This window comes from Plodia interpunctella, chromosome 16 (assembly GCF_027563975.2).
Source record: "Plodia interpunctella isolate USDA-ARS_2022_Savannah chromosome 16, ilPloInte3.2, whole genome shotgun sequence".
NCBI lineage: Eukaryota > Metazoa > Arthropoda > Insecta > Lepidoptera > Pyralidae > Plodia > Plodia interpunctella.
In genome coordinates, this window is record NC_071309.1 from 1,635,528 (window position 1) to 1,656,917 (window position 21,390).

General features: G+C 36.9%; 4 protein-coding genes across 10 annotated transcripts in view; 1 reads left to right on the plus strand and 3 right to left on the minus strand.

Annotated features, from left to right (window-relative positions):
- Window positions 1-8,578, minus strand: part of LOC128676650 (uncharacterized protein) — a 23,084-nt gene extending 14,506 nt beyond the window's left edge. For 3 of the 6 annotated variants that reach the window (XM_053756901.1, XM_053756900.1, XM_053756898.1), the window contains exons 1-2: window positions 8,287-8,578; window positions 5,294-5,452 (exon numbers count right to left, since the gene is read on the minus strand). In XM_053756901.1, the coding sequence (XP_053612876.1) occupies window positions 5,294-5,452; window positions 8,287-8,481 (354 nt within the window). In that variant the 5' untranslated portion in view covers window positions 8,482-8,578. The remainder of the gene's footprint in view (window positions 1-5,293; window positions 5,453-8,286) is intronic. The other 3 variants (XM_053756902.2, XM_053756899.1, XM_053756897.2) reach the window with 2 other exon arrangements.
- Window positions 3,667-15,149, plus strand: LOC128676652 (nucleoside diphosphate kinase homolog 5-like). Of its 2 annotated transcripts, none has more exons than XM_053756904.2 (5): window positions 3,667-3,783; window positions 11,053-11,197; window positions 13,604-13,776; window positions 14,463-14,608; window positions 14,842-15,149. In XM_053756904.2, the coding sequence occupies exons 2-5, from the start codon at window positions 11,060-11,062 to the stop codon at window positions 15,093-15,095; spliced, it is 711 nt and encodes a 236-aa protein (XP_053612879.1). In that variant the 5' UTR covers window positions 3,667-3,783; window positions 11,053-11,059; the 3' UTR covers window positions 15,096-15,149. The 2 variants fall into 2 exon arrangements, with proteins under 2 accessions (XP_053612879.1, XP_053612880.1); XM_053756905.2 differs by lacking the exon at window positions 3,667-3,783 and adding an exon at window positions 10,314-10,413 and having other exon boundaries at window positions 14,842-15,148.
- On the minus strand, window positions 5,985-6,897 carry LOC128676653 (uncharacterized). The gene has a single exon (XM_053756906.2). The coding sequence runs from the start codon at window positions 6,771-6,773 to the stop codon at window positions 6,093-6,095; it is 681 nt and encodes a 226-aa protein (XP_053612881.1). The 5' UTR covers window positions 6,774-6,897; the 3' UTR covers window positions 5,985-6,092.
- Window positions 15,150-16,763: 1,614 nt separating the features above from the next.
- Sap-r (Saposin-related) overlaps window positions 16,764-21,390 on the minus strand; it is a 28,656-nt gene continuing 24,029 nt past the window's right edge. The window contains exons 17-22 of the mRNA XM_053756428.2: window positions 21,075-21,206; window positions 20,221-20,351; window positions 19,254-19,440; window positions 18,781-18,920; window positions 17,777-17,906; window positions 16,764-17,437 (exon numbers count right to left, since the gene is read on the minus strand). Coding sequence (XP_053612403.1) covers window positions 17,778-17,906; window positions 18,781-18,920; window positions 19,254-19,440; window positions 20,221-20,351; window positions 21,075-21,206 — 719 coding nt within the window. The 3' untranslated portion in view covers window positions 16,764-17,437; window position 17,777. The remainder of the gene's footprint in view (window positions 17,438-17,776; window positions 17,907-18,780; window positions 18,921-19,253; window positions 19,441-20,220; window positions 20,352-21,074; window positions 21,207-21,390) is intronic.

Sequence of the window (21,390 nt, forward strand, 5' to 3'; positions counted from 1 at the left end):
CATTTTGTCTTGCATTTATTCTTAATGAATTAACCCGAGGTATATTTTCGTCTAATGAACGTAATCAACGTTCAATGTGTCAGATAAAATATATACGTTTGATAAAAATCTATATACGTACTTTAAATGTAGGCGATTGTAAAATGAAACACGAGGCCGGAAAATATTGGTAATGTGTTGAATCCAATAGGATAAAAGTCAGTGAGGGTAAAGGCTATAAAAAACTATTTAAAGATTTTTCTCATAGGCATGGGTTCATGATGAATATTTAATTTCAGTTCCATTAATAAACAAGCAGCCTGTGTGACGGTGATGTATCGTGATGTCACGGATTTTGGAGTCAAAAAGTAGTAAATGACGTAATTAATACGATAAGCCTTACAGTTAGCTTAGCTTCGGGTTCAACAACTCTTGGCTCTGTTCATCCCGTAAGATAAAGAGACGTGAAACTGTATCTGTATTTAGCGATTTAATTGTATGGATTCATACTTCCATAACTGCTATTATTATACATTTGAAATTGTGTTTGTTTGTCCTTCTTTCACGTCATTATAGAACATTTGATTAAAATTATTTTTGCCGTGGAAATAGACGGAACGCTGTGGAGTGACATGGCTTTTTTCTTGGCAACAGCTATATAATACACATGATATTTTGGAACAATAAATAAATGTTTGTTACTCTTTGACGCCAAATCTAATGGGCGAATTTCAATGTATGTAACCGGCAGAGAACCTTACACTCAGAATGTACAATATAATTAAATCTATCGTCCTTCCTTATGGCTAAGGCATATCTGACTGAGGTCCCGGGTTCAAGATAGAAAATGATATTTTTCTGAGACTTTCGGAAGTTTATCTATTATTTTATTAAAATAAAATCTATCGTTGAGTTTGTATCCCATAACACAAGTGTCAAACTTACTTTGGAGCTAAATTAATTGAAGATTTGTCCCTGTTTTTTGTTTGTTTCTGTTATTTATTGATTAACAAAAATCTTGTATGCTTTTTACTAAATCAAAAAGGGACCAATAAAAACTCAAATATTTTAACGGCATAATTATTTATTTGAAAATTATAGCTGTGTCTATTTCAACCTTGCAATTGGCAAAATAAATAAATAAATATATTAGGAAAATCACACAGATTGAACTAGCCCCAAAGTAAGTTCGAGACTTGTGTCATGGGATACTAACTCAACGATACTATATTTTATAACAAATACATATATAGATAAACATCCAAGACCCGGGCCAATCAGAAAAAGATCATTTTCCATCATGACCCGACCGGGGATCGAACCCGGGACCTCTCGGTTCAGTGGCAAGAACCTTACCACTGCGCCACCGAGGTCGTCAAAATCAATGACATCTATGGTACATTCAGTTTTTGCCCAGTTAACCATATGGAATCCCAACCCATCTCTGGTTGACGTTAAATATTGCCACCAATGCACCAATGCACTTTGCATCTATACGTGGCCTTCGAATTTATGAACTGGAGCTGTACAAAGCATTTTCTGAAATTAGATCTTCACACTATTCAACGTTCCAACTTAACTAAAGAACATCATCCAAACAAAAAAATATTATAATTCATTGCTCTGTTTTAATGTGAAAGAAGGACAAACTTAAACACTTTCGCGTTTATATTATGCATTTTAGTATAACCAGCTTTTGCCCACAACTTCGTACTTGAGTAAAAAGCCGTTTCCCGTGGGAATTTCAGGAAATCCCTTCTTAGTGCTCCCACAGTGTCCTAGGAACCTACACACCCAATTTCAGCTTTCTACGCCCAGTAGTTTACTGTGCGTTGTCTATCAGTCAGTCACTCAGTAACGGAGGAGTTATATGTGTATATATAATGATTTATCAAAGCTACAAACAACTTACTACCCCGTAAGGAATACATATATAATAAATACCCACTATATTCTGATTATTTCTATACAAATAATGAAGAAGAATCGCTTAGGAATAATTGGCTACTTAGCAACTAGTCAAATCACATACTTTTAATGTCAAAAACGAAATTTCATAAGCAGCCCGTGTGACGGCGATGTATTGTGATGTCACGGATTTTGGAGTCAAAAAGCATTTCAAAAATAGTAAATCTCGTAATTAATAAAACTGATCAATTAAAGTTTCATATAATGATTGTATTTGGTTATTCAAATAGCTGGGTATGTGCATTTTATTTTATACCCAGTCGAGTAGCAAAATCAGTGAACTTTAAATTGAAATTAAAATATAGTTGGTAAATAATTCATTCCAAACTTCACTGTGATGTATATATGCATGTGAAGTATATAGACATGGGTTCTCTACCTACTTTATTAAAATTGTGAAAATGTACGCTATAATTTATAATCAAAATATAAAGTCCTCTTATCCGTCTTATCTAAGATCGCGGTTTCATTCGAAGCTGTGACACCATGAAGCCTGAGTTCAGCGTAATAAAATAAACCGTACAATTTTGAAGATTCGGCTTTACATCCGGCCTGACATCAACATTCCTTGAGAATACTACTGTTGTGTTTATTACCCTTAGTCGCCTCGTACGATATCCACGGGAGGAGGTGGAGTGGTCCTGTTCAAGGACTGAACCAAACGCCAGCAAACAAGTCAACTTATCCTATTCTACTAATATTGTAAATGCTAAAGTTGTGTGGAGGTGTGTGTATATTTATTACTCTTTCACGCAAAATCTACTGAACGGATTGTTATGAAATTTGGTACACGGATAGAATATAACGAGGAATAAACACATAGGGTACATTTTATCCCGAAAATCCCACGAGAACAAAGTAATATAAAACCACGCCGTAACACTTCAGCTACGAATCGTAGCACTTTGTAGCTCATAGACATAATGATTGATTTAAATAATTTCATGCAAGTGAAACGATGCCAAAATCAAGTCATTTCCATATCTCATTGAATATTCAATTAAAATATTAATTATCCTCGTCTCTGTACGAGATTTCATAGACGCCAATCATGGACCGGCCATAAAGCTCGACGGACATGCGTAAATAAAACCATATTCTCAAAAAGCAATAACTCCACCGACGCCTTTAAAACTTAACCGTTAAAGTTCATAATTCACTGTCCGAATTTTGTTTCAAGATGTATATACAATGGACATTTGGTCTTGATCCGTGTTTCTTGGGTTCGAAATCGTGTGAGCGCGCGATTGTTTGTGGGTGTACGCTGTTTTGAGCGTTCCGGGTTTGGATTTAGGGTTGAGGTTTGCGTGGCTGGTGGTGTGGGTGGTAGTGGGTCGATATGGCCCAGGCGCGGTAGGATCGATAGAGGGGTAGGTTTTGCCCCGAGCGTCTCGCCTGCCGCATGCCTACACACGCATTGTGAACTCTTTATTCTAAAAGGAACTTATTTATGTTATTGGCTTTATGAAGCGGGTGGTGAGTTCGGTTTAGATTTTCAGGACTTTGTCAACACATTTAGATATAATACGTATGCTATTCAGAATTATCACGTATTTATCAGCGTTGTACATTATTTTAAACTGTATTACATCTTTAACGGGGTAGACAGAGCTAGGAGATTTGAAACTCGATAATTTGAATGGCCACGTATAAAAAATTGAATTTTGAATACAATGTTGTGTCAATTTCAATCTTTCGTATTGATAAAGTTATACCTTTTTTATTAAAAGAAATCCAAGAATCGAACTGATATTTTTTGTAATTATAATTTTATAAAAACGTTTATTTTCTCATTTATAAGAATTCGTAAAAGTAAGATATACGTAATGGTAAATGGTAAGTTCTGTGATAATTCCTTGTTAAAAAAACGTGAACTAGATTTTCTGTGTAAAATATATTATTTTATTAAATGTAGTTTCGCAAATAAATTACAACGTACCTAGTAGTTTTTAAAATTCGAAACAAACGGAAGATATTACTCAACGTCTGAATCGCTTATTGATTTTTACTTGGATCGGAAATGACAAATGTACAGCCAGCAGCACATCGTCTAACGCAAATGCATTGAAAAATGGCCGTTATCACAACCACTTCGAGTTCTATGTACAATTGGCTGTACGTTGAAAGCAAAGCGTCCGGTGGAAACAAAATTATGCACAGTGATTGGTTTATCAAGGAAATTGTATTTGCTTAAAATCGAGTAGAAGAATTTGTTTTCTGTTCGTATTTGCAACCATTTAAAAGAAAATTGTATTTTACCTTTATTTTTCTGTATTTATTTCTACACTATGTTTTAGATTGAGAGCCTGATCTAGATGATTAGATTACATTCTATACTACGATTACATTCTATATTAGTTTTATCAAAAAGTTTGATCATAGAAGTAATGATAAATTTTACTCTCACACAGTTCGATTTAGAATTCAGGATAGAACTAAGCGAATGATATCATAAGCGAAGATGAAAAAGAGAATATTTTAATAATAGTATTTTAATTTATTGTCAGCAATATTTTTTAAGTGGGTCAGTAGAACGGGAGTAGCTTTTATATGTAATTTGGTTACCTTCAACAGATAAGCGAAATTCATATCGTTAACCAGGTTATCTCTACCGATCCATATACTACTGCATTTGTATCGATTCTGAAAAACCTTTGGGTATCAGGATATCAGCTGAGGATCGAAAAGAAAAATAAAAAATAAAAAGTTACCCGTGGAACATCACATACAGTTTCTTACTAAATTTATCTTAAACGTTAATTGATCTATACCGTCGCAGAATACGTAGCATAAATATGTTTCACTTCCTCTCGCTCATTGACAACGGGATACGACTGTGTTGTCATAAATTGGATTTAGTCACATACACATGTACCTAGTTCAATGAAAATAAATAAACAAATACTGAACACCTTTGTTCTCTATTAGTTCCTTCAAAGGAATTATTAAGAACAGATTAAAAAAACTTTTGAACTATTAAGAACGGATTAGAAAAAGCTTTTATGTTACGGTAGTTACTTTAAAACCGCTACATGGACCACTGTAACCTTTATTTCTTCCAGCAGTCGTTCCGATATTCAAGTAATCTATATCGTATATATATAGTATATATATAGTATATATATAGTATATATATATAGTATCTTTGGTAAATACTATTTAATTTAGGATATGACGTGAAAAAGTGCTTGTGAAGGCTTAATTTCTGCGTAATGACTTTGACAGATTTCCGTGTTGTGTAGTGGACAGTCTGAGTTAATCATGGAATTAGTAGGTACTCCGACGAAGTACTTACTAAATCCATGGGGTTAATATATAAGTATAAGTCTGTGGTCTGTGCTCTCACCTGGAAGTTGATAGTGGAAGTAACGATCCTCATGGACTCCGCGTAGTTTCTGAGCACTGAGTCCGTGCTGAGACAACTCTGTCGCCACTCGTACAGCTGTTCCAGTCTGGTCACGCAACGCTCGCATATCTTCTTCGGCAGGAAGTCGTCCTTCGAGATCTGGTGAAGGGAATTACTGTTACGAGTTGACCACATTGTGACAAATAACGGGGACAAATGACGGATAAATCGATAATTGACAGTAACATTGATTTACTTAACTATAATTTTAGTGACAAATACACACGACCTTAACTTATTTCCATACCCAGAATAAGGGAAATTAAATTAATTTTACTCCCAATGGTTACCACCATATAGTGCCTGAAAATGGTAGTCAGGACACTTGGATATCAGCCTTAAAAAGTTGTTATTACTGCCTCTCATACGCTGTAAGACGGAGGCCGTTTTCTTGCAAATAAAAGCACAAAAATATGAAATGTATTATTATATATTTATATTAGTGTCCTATATAGTCTAAGTCTTACTTTTAGTGAAGGTATTATAGTGAAGAAATCTTCATTAAGCTTCATTAAGCTAAGCTGCCTACTCATTCATCGACATGGTCTTTCGATCATGAACATTAGCTAATGTTATATCTTCTTTTATTAAAACGAAATCGGCACTAAAATTACAAAACGAAAATCCAAACTCATAGCAGTAATTATAATATTATAAAATATACAAAATACAAGTAATCTCTAAAATAAATGAAGTATCAAATACAAATTATATCTCTAAAATAAAGAGTTATTCAAAATTATTTCGGGCATTTGTTTACGTTGGGTATTTCGGCGCTGTTGTAATGCGCCGGGTCCGGATGGGGTCCAGAACGATTTCTGACGTCACGATAGAGCCTCCACACGCGGCCATAACTCGGCTGATTCTTCGAGAAGTAGCTGTCCTTCAGTCTCCACCCGTAATCCCACGCTGAACACTCGCTAAAGTAATACTTCTTCTCTGGCGGAATTTTGGACCTGCTTTTCAGGTATACTTTCCGGCCGTAGAAAGGTAATTCTTTGTAAATCATTTCTCTTTGTTCTGGATCAATTACTCGCATGAGAGGATCTATGCTCAGATCAGTGTCTGGTCGAGCGAGGCGAGGGTCTTCCTCAGAGTCACCAAGTCCGACTTCAACTATGGAATGACCTTTTTTCATGTCGGCTACAGCGGGTATGTGCGCGCCGTCTCGGAGTGGTATGCATTTTCTGTTGCGTCCAGCTGTGATATGATCTCGTCTTATAGCTGGCATGCCTCCTCGCATAGTCTCTTTAAATACATCATAAGTGGTGTACCCTTTCTCTGGCCTGCTAAGCGTGGCAGCCTCCTGCAGCTTGGAGCCGTAGAACGCGTTCCATTTCATCCGCAGGCGAGCGGTCCTGTCATAATTCTCCACGAGAAATTTTATCACCGCCGGATCCGTGAAATCTATAAGCGGCATTCCGTTTCTATTGTTTCGTTGATTATAATAAAAAAATATAAAAATAGCTAAATAAATCGCAAATATAAACAAAATATCTCAAAAGTTGTCAGAAAATATTGACAGATTCGTATATCTTCAAAAGTAAAAATGTCGTAATGACAAACTCTGAGAAAGGGTCGTATAAGGTTTCAACCATGTCTCAACAACGGATATCTACTAATTCAATGAGTTTCAATTTGTAGACGCAGAAAACTATAAACTTCGTCAAATCTTAGGTTTCACTCATGCAAGAAAAATAATCGTGTATTAAAAGAAGATAATAATGTATGGAAATGTTTTCTCATTTGGTGAAATTAAACACCTGGTTTCGCGACATTTGTAATCATAGATTTAGAAAGGGCTCCGCGCGCGTGTTTCTATTTGTAACGATTTTTAAAATCTATGTTTGCAACTGAACTTGTACGAACTTTTATTTGTTTTTTCTTTAGATTTTTATATTAAAATATCTCGGAGATGAAAATCGAAATTTTTTTCTTCGTACATGCCTACTAGAAGCTAAGGAGCGTATCATTTTTGTATCAGTCCTATATTGACGAGTCATGATAAACACGTGACATTAACCCACGTGCGGTGGCGGGTGTAATCCGTGCTGACCTAATTCTGGGGTCGACGCTCCACGCGAGGTGCTTGCACCTGCAATGATGCAGTTATTGGGGAATATTCGGGATATGAATTGGGGTATTTGTGGCTTTTATTTATTATAATATGAAATAAATGAAGCTAGTATTGAAATTGCATTTTATTTATATTAGATGGATCGGGAAAATTCGTAGATTTCTGTTTAATTATTTAAATCTTGAATACACAAATGGTGGATTTATATGGCACTCGACTAAATAGTGATGAGCTTAATATAGATAGAGCAAAATATATTGGAAAATGTTAATGAAATGAAAATGTTTACGAATCGATATCGTTAAATCCCGCCAAAATATACTTATTCTCTTCTATTTCAGCAGTTTTCAATTTCATATTTAAATAAAAATCTAATTCGGAACAACAAATAATAACAAAATAGTAGTTTATGTCTAGATTAGACTTCCAGATTATCTATATATTTAAGTATAATAAATTTGTTTATGCACTTTAAATTTTAAAACTCAACTATTGTACCATTTCATATTTATCTTTATTTTTAAGAACCATAGATTAACCAAAAGAAAAAAACCGGTATACCCGGTTAATAACCATCAAAATTCAACAGGTAACAAGTATTAAGATTATAATGTGTCCTAACTTTACTCCTTGTTGTCGTCGTAGCGTCGTAGCGCGCAGGCGTCTACGAGCTGCTACAAGCGTCTACGGGCTACGAGCTCTTTTGTACTTTCTTATTCTTTTTACTGTTCGTGTTTATGTTTACCTAGTACATTTTTTTACTACACAGATATTTATATATTACTGAAAGAATGCTACGGGCTTAAAATTAGTCAGTTGCAAAGACAAGTCAAGGCCACAAAGGGCGTGTACTCACCATGGTTGGCAGACAAGTCCTGAGTTTGAATAGGATCTGTCTTTGCTCTGACTCCTTATCGAAGATATGGAGTCTGGGTCCGCTCTTGAGCGAGCAGAGGCGACAGAGGTCAGTGAACGCGGTGAAGTTGAGGTCCTCGGGCTCGGTCATAGCGAAGCACCTGATGAGGAGGTCAAGAAGGCAGGAGTTGTCCATGTAGACGGCTGTTGTGGAAGTCAGGGTCAACGCATGCCGGCAGGGTGGCGCGGTCGTCCCGTTGTGGAGTCCGGGGGGCACTGGGGCCGGCGGCGCGCGCCCCCCGCCGCCCGGCCGTCCCGGCCCCCTGCCCCCTCTCGGCTCCCCGTCTCCCTTGGTACACGACAGGCGGAAAACTAGGTAGCTGCCATTGGGAAATTTCACTTCTCAAGATTATGTTTTGTTTAGTGTCACTATGTTATGTTTTGTTAGTGTAGAAATAGTTTCTTTGAATAGTCCGAGGTGGTCTATCAGGAATGTTAATTATCTGTAATGTTAAATATGAAAATTCAAATGCTAAATACTGACCAAACCTCTCCAATGATCTCAATAACTACAATTTTATTAGTGTATTTCCTTACTAGCCATTGCCCGCGGCTCTGCTCGGGGTAGCCTATGTTTAATCTCCGGAAATTAGACTTGACAAGTCTTGACAATCTCCGGTCAACACAGACTTTAGGATTTATAATATTAGTATAAATATAATATTTTAATCAATTACATAGTGCTACAATTAAAAAAATCATTTGTATAAAATAAATGTGTTATGTTATAAAAGTACACTTCAAAAATACAACACTAATCCCTTCTAAAAATAATGGCAGCTACCGTGTTCTCTGTTCACTAGCACTGTTACCTTCAGGGTGGCTTCATCCGGAAAACGCGACGCTTTCCCCACTTAACTGCGATTACTAATGCCGATATGCAATTGATGATGTCTTTACACAGTTTTACTATGGGAGAGGATGATTGATACAGATAAATTGTTTTTTTTTTTAATTCCTGACGAAGGACACCCATTTTAGCACAGTTTATTGTCAGTTGGAGGTTATGGGAAGATATGAATCGATCAATGTCTTTACTTGATTCAGCCAGCGACTTGGCTCGCGTGAATGGAGTTTTCACTTTCGAAAATTAGTTCCTTTGCTCATTTATACATGTAATTGAGATTAACTTGAATATTCGTCAAGTTGAAGTAAGTGGTTGAAATGTCGTGTTTTACTAAATGTGGACGCTTGCCCTTGTTGGGTTAGCTTTTTTTGCATATTAATTATATCTTTGTCTAATGTGATATCCAAGATATGTTTATATATATTAAGTACTTGTTGGTTTCCGTGGAAACTTCTCCGCTCTCCGATTATCTCCGAAAATCCCATCAATCCAATACATATTTTGACATGAAAGATGAACAAACAAACACACTTTCACATTTTATTAAGTTAGATGCCTCAACCTTACATAAGTGATATCCAAAATATTTATTACCTGTACACAGTGTGCTATTGAAACGAATAGTTGTTTATTGTCAGTTTTAACTAGTTGGCTGTGTATAGCGAGAACTGCCTGAAAATGATGCCATGTTTTCACGTTATTAAATAGTTACGTCTGATTCCCGCTCATAGTACCACTCCTTACGTAGATGTCGTACGAGACAAAAGATGACAAATAAAAAGACAGCTGGTAGGCAACAGCACTCCTAAAGAGGGCTTGGAAAATCATAGCCGAATAATAAAATGGTTGCATTTTGGGACAACCGATGTCGAGAAATGACGACAAAACGCCTACAACACCAATTGAGCTAATTACCACTTATTTAATATTTATTTCTTTTCCTGATGAAGTTAAGGACCTAAAAGTAATTAAGTAAATGGCAAAATTATGTTTTTTGTATGTTTCGTCTCTTTCTGTCAATTTCAATTATTACAAAGTGCGATAGTGACAACAATTTTAGCTCTAGTTTACTTTTTTATGAATGACATTAAAAAATAAACATAGAATGCCAATCCAAACCATAGATTTCGTCTTATGACGTTTATATATAACGACTGACGTGTCGTAATCCAAAGCCGTCAAACTACTGACGCGAGCAAGTTGACAATATCGAACGAACAGGTAAACAAAGATAGATAAAAATATTATAATGTTTTAAACCTGTATTTTTTGACGTATATGGATAATAACTTTCCTTTTTATATAGTAATTTTGATTGAATCTCGTAAGGTACTGGGATTCGAATCTGAGACTTTACACCCATATGTAGACGACCTACTCGACCCCCACTTCAGATACCATTACGCGATACAACAACTTATTTTTTGACTAAACTTCTGTAGTGTTTAGAATGTTCGGTGTGCAGGTCCTAACACTAGAACTAAACGATATGAATTATGAGCATTTATTGTGTGACACTACACTTCGTTTTCGATTAGCTCTGGCTCATCCTCAGTTCACGTTTGCATTCGGTGTTAAAAACTCGCGAAGACAAGTCTTAATACTTAGAAAGTTTTTAAGATACGGCTGCAATATTACAACCAGCCTCCTGCCTTACGTCATCTCTCCTTGGGAATGTTATTGTTGCTTATTAGCTACCAAGGTCCCTTATCGGCCTTATAAGATATCCACGGTCGGATATGTACCGATTATATTCATAATAAAATCATTTATTCAGAAATTAGGCCTTCACAGACACTTTTTCTCGTCGATACGTCGACTTTATTTTAAACCATGTAGTGAGTCTAAAGGTTTTTTTAGGTTTGCTATGTCCAACGCTTCCTCGGAATCGAATGTGTACCAAGCTTACTCCGAAAGGACCCTAGCGATCATCAAACCTGAGGCGTACGAAGATGCGGAGGCGATCGAAAACTTGATAATACAAAATGGCTTCGCTATTTTGGCAGTAAGTTGAAGCAATTTCTACGTGTCGGTTGCCAACACTAGGCAAATTATTTTTGAAAATTACTATGCCTATTATACCTATCTACTTCCTATTTCTACTAATATTATATATGCGAAAGTTTGTTAAGATGTATGTGTGTTGTATGTATGTATGTTTGTTTGTTTGTTACTCTTTCACGCGAAATCTACTGGACGAATTGTTGTGAAATTTGGTACACGGGTAGAATATAACCTGGAATAACACATAGGGTACTTTATCCCGAAGTTCCCGCGGGAGCGTAGTCCCGGGACGCAGCTAGTAAAAGCGACAGTCTGCTTACAGTATCACGGTTAAACCACTGTCAGTAACGATTTTGATAAAATTTATAATACTGTATTTGGAGAGCAAAGTCAAAACTATAAAACTCAAGATATAGGTAAGTACTGGGTCTTTCTTTTTCTCAAAAATCAATATTTTAGGGGATGATATTATAAAAAATGTACAACAAATATAGAAGACAGTGTTATGTATAAAATAAAAATAAGTTTATTATATTTAAATACATAATTTTAATTAAAAGCTTGTACCTAAAGCTTTCAACTGTGTATGGTTTATAATATCTCAACGTTTTAGCTTTTAACGTCTCAATTTTGATACATTTTGCAAGTAAAGACACCCGATTGAGCGGGATCTGATTTGCATCCCTAAAATTGCGAGTGCATAGGAAGTATGCGCGGGGGTGAGTCGTCTGCGCAAGGGTTGCTGTTCAAACGAGGGGCGCTCATTACGCGTCAAATACATGCGTCTCTTATCGGAGCGTTAGGGTTGTCACTGCATTGTTTTTTAATTTTAATAATTATTTTATTGATTGACGACTTAGTATGTTGTAATTTCGTTTGTTGTTAGTAGTTTGTAGCTTTGGTACATGTTATTTAATTTAGAATAAGACGTGAAAAATAGCTAAAAAGTCGATTACATCTATCTATTCTGAGTAAAGAAACAAGATACTGGTGGGTAGTCCAAAATTTTATTGAATCTAACGTACCTATTTGATTCAATGTTATGTTCATACTTTTATTACGAGCGACTGACATATATTTTTATGTTTTAGGGGTTTTAGTTGCCTTAAATAAAGTAGGTAATTTTTGGCGCAATAAATGAACTTAGCAAACTAGTTTTATTTACGATTACCATAACAAATTTAGTACCAGAGTGCGAAGTGCGGGTTTGCATTTCACTTCTCACTATCGAATCTATTCGAGGTGAGACGCAGCGAACCAATCACTTTCGTATCGTTTGAGTCTCATTGTGAATCGACTTGATGGTGAGATGTGAATAGCAAAGGCGCACTACGCACACTGAGCGACAACCCTATTCGCAAAATAGAAGCTCGTCCATTCTCCGAGCACCCTATCTCCGGTCAGTGTTATCTATATATAGAATATATATTATAGAAACCATAAAAAAAACCTAATTATAAATTCCCATTGACGTCGAGGGGCAGTGCTGGAGACAGTATAAAATTAAATTTTCCCATTAGAGGGTCCGAATGTAATTACGATATGAATTTTACCTTGAATACATTTGCTAATGGAATATTACGGCACGGTAGTAAGTCATGTCAGATATCTTTATCTCAACTTGAATAGAATTTGACACGTCAGTGGTAGCAGTAACCACAGTGTGCATAAGAAATAAGTTTGGTAAATGTATGACTTGATTTTAGTCGCCTAATAAATTAAATATACAGTCAACAGCACACATCAAGTTACCCTGAATGAACCTCTATGGCGCGGAAATAGCGGCGAGTTTGCAATGAATTTGGGTAGGTTGATGTGTTTACTGTACATGCCAGAAAAAAAAACGCGATGTGCCTTTTTTTCAACCTTTATCACGCAGAGATAAGTTTTCGCCCAGTTTCTTCCCAGACTGTCCCAAAACTTCCCAACGCTAACCCATCTATAAGTTGGTTCTTCGCGTCCTTTTTTTGGGAAGAAATTGCGGCAAATACTAGGCGTAAACCAAATATATGATCACGATTGTTCATATCGTGGGGGTCGTTCATTTTTTGGTGCATCTACCCAAAGTTATGATGTAGAAAATCGTGACGCTGATATCTAAGTGTCCCTTTGGGCAAAAGCACGTAGGATTAAGGACAAGTTTATTTGTTAGACAAATTAAAAAACTCTACCCTCGTCTAGCAATATTCATTTCGCTACAACTTTTGAACGGCTAAACCGATTTTGATCAAACATATCTAAGGACCACCGGATAAAAATTACCTATCAAATAAAAAAAACCGCATTCAAGTCTGTTCACCCGTTGATGAGCTACCCTTCTATTTGCGTCGGGAGTTAAAAAGTTGGTCTTCTTCAATTTACTTATTTTATTTATGTAGGTTATATGATAATTATTCTTGTTTTCCAGAAGCGCATTGTGAAGCTGACTCCAGAGCAGGCAGCCGAACTGTACCGGGGACACTACGGGAGGCACCACTTCCCACACCTGGTCGCGCACATGTCCAGCGGTAACATCGTCGCGCTGGTGATCGCGTGCGCCAACGCCATCCAGAAGTGGCGCACGCTCATGGGCCCTGCCAGGTAGTACTGGCTCCACAGCCGACAGGAACTGCACTAGGGACATTTTCCCATTCACAACGGTATCACTTCCCACTCATGAGCCCTCCCATAGTACTGACTCCACCAAATCATCCATAACTGCCCCAATTAGTACCTAACTGGCAGCTCCCTAAATTTGCTCTCATCGGCCGCGGACGCTGCCCAATGGATGAAGAATGTAGATATCCGTTCACGATAGTTATAATTGTAAAGAGACTAAATGTAATGACATATACGAGTAAATAAGCCACGCCCATCAGCTTTCTGGAGGTCCTGATTAATCCCAGCGCGGGAAAACTGCGGTTCTTTGTGCGTATCGCTCCCACTGGCGATACAAGCTTAGTGCTTAGCGTGACGGGTTGTTCATTTTAGTGTTTTTATTGTGGTGACTGCAGACGTTGAAACACCAGTTACTATAATTCCTTATATATTATTAAACGAAGTCCTGTACCGCGTCTATCTGTTAGCAATAAACGCAAAAAATACAGCATGGATTTTCATGCGATTTTCACCAATAGATAGTGTGATTCTTAAGGAAGGTTTAGGTGTATAATTTAATAATGTGTTTTTACCCGAGAGAAGTTGGGACGGGCCGCTAGTGATAAATGAAATCGTTCGTGCAAGTCTTGTTAATTATAGTTTTGTTGGCAATTTTATTTTGTTTTCAGTGTGGTGGAAGCTCAGGCGTATTGGCCGGAGAGCGTGCGCGCGTGCTACGGTCGCCGCACCAAGTTTGGGGACTACTTCAACGGCGTCCACGGCAGTCAGAACCACGCTGAAGCCCTTAGGGAAATACATTTCTTCTTCCCTCAGAGTAAGTCTGTCATCTCAACAATAAGAGGTTCAGATGGTTATAATAGATTTAAGTATGATAATCATTGAATATTTCACTTCTTACCGTAGCAGTATTCCTGTGTGTGTAAAACCGGCTCAATCGGAAACTGAGAAGCGTGTAAAAATGAACTTACAAGATTTTATGAACAAAGTATTTCACAGTAGAGCAGATTATGCATACTGTTTTGTTCAAACAAATTATTTGACCAACAGTGATAGTCGGCCCAATCCTCCGCGCGTGGCAAGTCAACGATTACATACAGAAACACATCACGCCCACGCTCCTGCCCGCGTTGACAACCCTAGCGCACGAGCGGCCAGACGAGCCGATCATATGGTTAGCTGAAAAATTGAAAATGCAAAACCCTAATGAACCGGAATTCGGTCCGCAATACGTGGAACAAAGAGAGGATGAGAGATGCCACACTCCCGTGCCGTCGGAAGAGTCGAACCCTCAAATAAAATAATATGGTTTATTAAATTGAATAAAAAATGGATAAACCAAATGTTTCTTTTGAGGTAAAAACCCATACAATTGCAATAATAATTATGTGCCTAGGTATACCTATATAAATTAAACTTTGCTTGCTCGATGGCGTAGTATGGTAGATGACGTATTTAACGCGCTCGACCTGTGATAATGACGGTTGCCCGCGGCAAAATTAGTCAAAATCAAAACATTTATTCAGAAATTAGGCCTTCACAGGCACTTTTTTACGTCATATTCTAAATTAAATGATGTTTACCAAAGCTACAAACTACTAGCATTTCTGAACGACCACTGCTGAGAAGAAATGTCGAAAGAAACTCATTCAAACAGTGTTGGTCCCTATTATGCGAGAAGGGCTTACCAGTTACAAGTAAATGTCAAAAAATATGCAATAAACATGTCAAAAAAATATATAAATAATTATAAAAAGGTAAGATCAAGTGTGAGAGGTGGAAGTTTTAGGAAGGGTCCAAGGTTTTTTATCATTTAAATAATCGCTAATTGTGTAATAAGCATTAGCCATCCAAGCATTTTTAATATATGATTTAAATTTTGGCATTGGCAAGTTAATAGCCTCTACAGGGAGTTTATTGAACAATTTTACACTTTACCCACCGAAAGACCGCCTAACCTTTTTAATTCGGAATCTGTTCATGCAAAGTTTATGCCTATTACGAGTGTTTACACTGTTAACATCGCTCAATGTTTTATAAGTACAGGTGTAAGTTAGATTTAACAAAAATAAGTACGTCGGAGAAGAACTGAGACGCAACAGTCATAATATTTATCGATTTGAATAATTCTCGCAAAAAATCCCGTGGCTTAAGCCTATAAAATTGCTCGTTTCTGTAAAACATTTTTTTTCCTATATCAGCTGCATTACCCCATAACAATAACCTCTAGGACATTATGCTATGAAAGTAGCTGTAATACACGAGCCTAGCTGTTTTGATGTTTGTACACTGTCTGATCCTTCTCACTGCAAAAGCTGCCGAACTAAGTTTTTTGGGCGTGATTTCAATATGTTTATCCCACTTAAACTTACCTACTATCCACAGTAATGCCTAAAAACTTGGTACTGTCTGTCAATCCTCTCCTCACAGTCTGTCAATCCTCTCTTCGAATAGTTATATTAGGTATATCTATACGAAAAATATTTTGATTGCTTTGTTTTTACGTTCCGTCGTGGATGCCTCACAAAAAACACACTTGCGTTTGGTGTAAAGTACATGAATATGGTTTACACTTTTTTTTTTTCAAGATCAAACTTGCGCTTGCGATCAAACTTGTCACGCATACATGGAATTAGTAGGTACTCCATTAGTACCTACTAATTCCATGCACGCATATCATCCTTGACGATTTCAAGCCAAAACTTCTTGGGTTTGCCCTTCTATCATGGCCAGGCGTGAGCGGTATATAGTTAGACATTTCCACGTAATATACTGGTCTACGCAAGACGTGGCCGTACCAGCGCAGGCGGCACTCGTGGAGTTTGCTATGTCGCGGACATGAAGACTGCTGCGAATGTTCGAGTTGCGACACCACACATCCATCGGAACATTGTCATCTCCGTGACTTGCCCTTTTATTCCCCAAGGCTTATAGGTACCGACTTATAAATAAAAATAAATAAAACGCGCATGTATGATTTTCCCAAACTTTATATTAGAAACATTTTACAAATGAGTTATCACAGGCTAGCGTGTGTAACTATTGATTTCAGCGAGCGAAGATTGGCTATAAATCTTTAATGCATGCTACTTGTAATACGTACACGTTGATCTTAATCTAGAACTAAAATGTAGTGTGACTATTTATATAGTTATCTTAATACAAATATATCATATCTGGATAAGATATGTATACCGAATGACAGGATATATTTTTCGAGACCCAATTTTATTATTTATTTATCTATAATTCAATATCTTCTGACTTGACGATTAACTAATGAACAAAAAGAAGAAGTTAAAAAAGTATAAAAAATAAAGAAATCGTTGGCTGAAAAAAAAACTCACTCATGTAGATCTAAAAAAAAAACGATTTCTGTGAGCTAGATTCATAAAAGTAATATCAGATTAAAATAAGTACGTTTCCATAATATACCAAAATACATAAGCTACTATATTTAAAAATGTTAATATAATGTGCGATACACTACAACTTGCTTCTCAGCGGAACACTGGGTAATAGTCACAATATATTTTGTTGAAATTAATCAAACATAAAAATAATGATTTTGGTAAAATATTATTAAGAGAAAAGTATACAATGGAGATTACACTCTTGCGATGATGATGATATCCGATGTTATATTCTGAAAAATAAAGATATAATAAATAAATTTTGACATGCGCGTCATAAACATATGTGACGTATCACATATGTTTATGACGCGTTTGATTCAATGCAAAGATTTTTCTAGTTTTTTCTATTTTTTTAATGATTTCTGAAAGACACTTATTTCCGAAAAAAATCATAGCTATTTTTCTTGGAAAATAATTATTTTTTCATGATGACAACATTGAAAACAAAAAATGGACGTAAACGTCAAATCATATATCTCGCGAATAAAAACACTGTTACAAAAAACACATTGCGTAATTTTAAACATCTAAGCATACACAGGGACTGGGACAGACAGACAGACACTGACGTTAGAACCGCAGCCGCAGGGACTGCACGGGCCCGACGCAGAGCCCTATCTTGTGGCACGCGCCCTTGGCCCCGAACTCCTCTATGAGGTGGATCACGCTGTCGCCGTAGATCTCCATCATTGTGTGACACTGGACAAGTTAAATCAGGTGTTTTTCAAAAAAAAAATTTTTATTATTGCATTCAACGGGTGACAAGTCATGTTCGTGCAATAAACTGATACGTTCCCTCGTCGGAAGTCGTTCCTGGTACCATCAGATCATGCTTATCATAGTCATGCATTGTCGTCCAAACTAAAAATGTGTACCTACAAAGTTCCAGCTCAATCGGTTGAAGATATCTGCTTCAATAATGTAAATATGTATGTTATGGTGGAATTTTGTAACTCGATAAGATTCCACCCTAACATAAGTATGTATGATAGGGTGGAATCTTGTAACTCGATAAGATTCCACCCTAACATAAGTATGTATGTTAGGGTGGAATCTTGTAACTGGATAAGATTCCACCCTAACATAAGTATGTTTGTTAGGGTGGAATCTTGTAACTCGATAAGATTCCACCCTAACATAAGTATGTATGTTAGGGTGGAATCTTGTAATTCGATATTGAAGCAGATATCATCATCCGATTGAGCTGGAACTTCGTAGGTACACATTTTTAGTTTTGAAGTTGTGATTTTTTTACTTTGCAAGTTGAATAAAAGCTTGCAATATATCAAGATCGTAAAACAAAACATTTGACCGACGTCAATATCCTACGGATGGTGGTGTGGAATGTCGGTCTATTGTATACTCAGATTTTCACTTCAATTGCGAGGATATTAAAAATTATATTAACATTATAAATGGGAATCTACTGGACGGATTGATATGAAATTTGGTACACTGATAACTAGAATATAACATGGAGTAACACATAGGGTACTTTTTATCCCGAAATTCCCACAGGAGTGAAGCCTCGGTGCGAAACTAGTAATATGTAAATTTGTTCTATAAACCTTACCCGAGTAGAATATTTGGCAGGCAACAATCCGCAGGCCCTTTCCACCACGTGAACGATGTTGCGGTCAACTTTGTCGTTGTTTAGGACCTTCTTCACGGCCATTACTACCACCTCACATACGGCGCAGTCTAGAATCTCCTCTGTAAAATGTTGGAACATGTGATTCAAGTATTTGTCTTCATTGCTAGAAATATGAACCTTATTACAAGTGCAATAGAGCTTACTTTTGCAAAAGGTTTACCATGAAAATCTTGGGCCAACAAACTGAAGACGAGTTGAGCGTATTTGAACACAAGCGAATATGTACCTTATTACGATTGCAACAGAGTTTACCTCTAACTACAGCGAGATCGGCACAGGCATAGTTTCAACTCAGTGCAAATTTGCGTTGACTCCAAATCTTGAGCCAACATGAAGGATTATATTTAAATACAAGCGAATATAGACCTAATTACAAATGCAATAGCGTTTACCTCTAACAGCAGCGAGGTCGGTAGGCTGGCACAGCTTCAACTCGGTGCAAACTTGCGTTGGCTCCAGATCTTGGGCCAACAGGCTGATGACCAGTTCAGCGTATTTCTCCACGAACTGGTCGCATTCAGAGCGAACTGACTTGGGCATGCGTTGGCAGACGTTGTGAACTATCTTCTTGATTTCATCCTGTAATGTTTTATAGGCTTTTTTTTTAACAAAAAAAAAAGTATTCAAAAAACATCAGCATAATATATGTGGTGGCGCAGTGGCAAGGTTCTTGCCACTGAACCGAGAGGTCTCGGGTTCGATCCCCGGTCGGGTCATGATGGAAAATGATCTTTTCTGATTGGCCCTGGTCTTGGATGGTTAGTTAGCATCCCATAACACAAGTCTCGAACTTACTTTGGGGCTAGCTCAATCTGTGTGATTTGTCCTAATAAAAAAAAAATATCGTAGGGCGTGCCTTGAGACAAATATTTCTGGTGTTAAAATAGAAACACAATAATTTAGTGTCCCTTTGATGTAACATATCGAAGCGTGAAAAATTGTGTTCGCTGCCAAATAACTTTAAGTAGATTTAGGGGCCGTCCATTAATCACGCGACTTTTTTTTAGCACTTTTAACCCTTGGTGATACATGGTGAGACTAAATCCAAAATGTCGTGTGTTTTTAGTACCTACACAAACTTATTTTCAATTATCTTTATAAATACAGGTGCTTATAAATTATATAATAATGATATCACACCATACTTAACGCCGCTTTTCGGTTTTGAAATCGCGCGTTTGAACAAAATGCAAACAAACTTGATATTTTACTACTATTAATACATACACGTGAACCACACTATCTATTGGTGAAAACCGCATCAAAATCCGTTTTTGAGTTCATCGCGAACAGACAGACAGAGAGGACTTTGTTTTATAATATGTAAGGATTTTATACTCAATCAAGTAGCCAATTTACCTCGTTGTGTTTGTCCTTGATCTGATCGTCGATCTCCTTCATCACGAACTCGCAGACGACGCACACGGTCTTCTGTGAGACGTCGCCGACCGGCCGCCCGTTCACTGTGTCGTCGGGGATTTCGTTCGTTTCTGATGGACACATTTATGCTATATTTAATCAGTTTATTTTATTTGCCATCTTTAAAGAGTTAATAGCATTTTTTTAGGCTTGCGTATAACAACGTCTTTGTTTTCCATTAGGTCATCATCATCATATCGAGTGTGTTATCGCTAAACACTGGTGTCAGATTTTATTCAAGCCGCCTAAAAGCATCTGACATGACTTTTACGACTATTTACCGCCATCTAGAGACGGCAGGTAGTCGAATACACACTAGTTAGATTAAGTTAATAATCGCATTCAAGAATAATAAAAATGTAGTAATTACAAGATTTTGTATCTTATAAGTGTCATATATATATATATATACACGTTATATTAGAGAGAGAGAGACATAGTGAGACTTAGTAATATTGTGTTTGTATTATTCCACAGCTAGTGCTGCCTAGTCTACACTCTAAAATGAAGTACATACTTACAAATATATATTTACCAAAAATATTATACATATATCCTATATGAGGTGTGGCTTCACACGAGACTACACTCCATAGATGTTGTACGAGGCGACTAAATGTGATAAATAGCCTTAACAGCGATAAGTAATATAAGCATTCAAAGCAGATTGATATCAGGTCGTGAAATTATAACCAAATATTATTATATTTTTACGCAACTCTGGACTTCGAGTCGACATGGCTGTAAATGAAACCGCGAACAGGACGAAAGAGAGTAGAGATAGAGAAACTCACCTATATCGCCACCGGCTTCCTTCTCCAGCATAGATTTAGGCAGCATCGGTATCTTTCTGTTGTTCCTGTCGGCCATGCGGTGAGGCTCCGAGTGGTACGAGTCTATGGTCTGTGACGTCACGCGGAGAGGGTCTATGAAAATAATTCAGTATTTGAGAATTATTATCAAAAGTACCAGGGCATCATAACCTGCCAGTTAGTTCAGTAACGTCGTTGCATATCAAAAGGCAAATAGATCTCCTTATATGTAACATATCCATTTTAAAGCGCGGACCCGAATATAATTATAGAATTATATGTCCATTTATTAATATAA

Bases quoted from the DNA above. Each gene is read 5' to 3' on its own strand.
- LOC128676653 (XM_053756906.2), bottom strand. From the start codon at position 6,773: ATGCCGCTTATAGATTTCACGGATCCGGCGGTGATAAAATTTCTCGTG.
- LOC128676652 (XM_053756904.2), top strand. From the start codon at position 11,060: ATGTCCAACGCTTCCTCGGAATCGAATGTGTACCAAGCTTACTCCGAA. The intron at 13,777-14,462 runs GTAGTACTGGCT...TTTTGTTTTCAG, and splicing joins ACGCTCATGGGCCCTGCCAG to TGTGGTGGAAGCTCAGGCGT. The intron at 14,609-14,841 runs GTAAGTCTGTCA...TTTGACCAACAG, and splicing joins ACATTTCTTCTTCCCTCAGA to TGATAGTCGGCCCAATCCTC.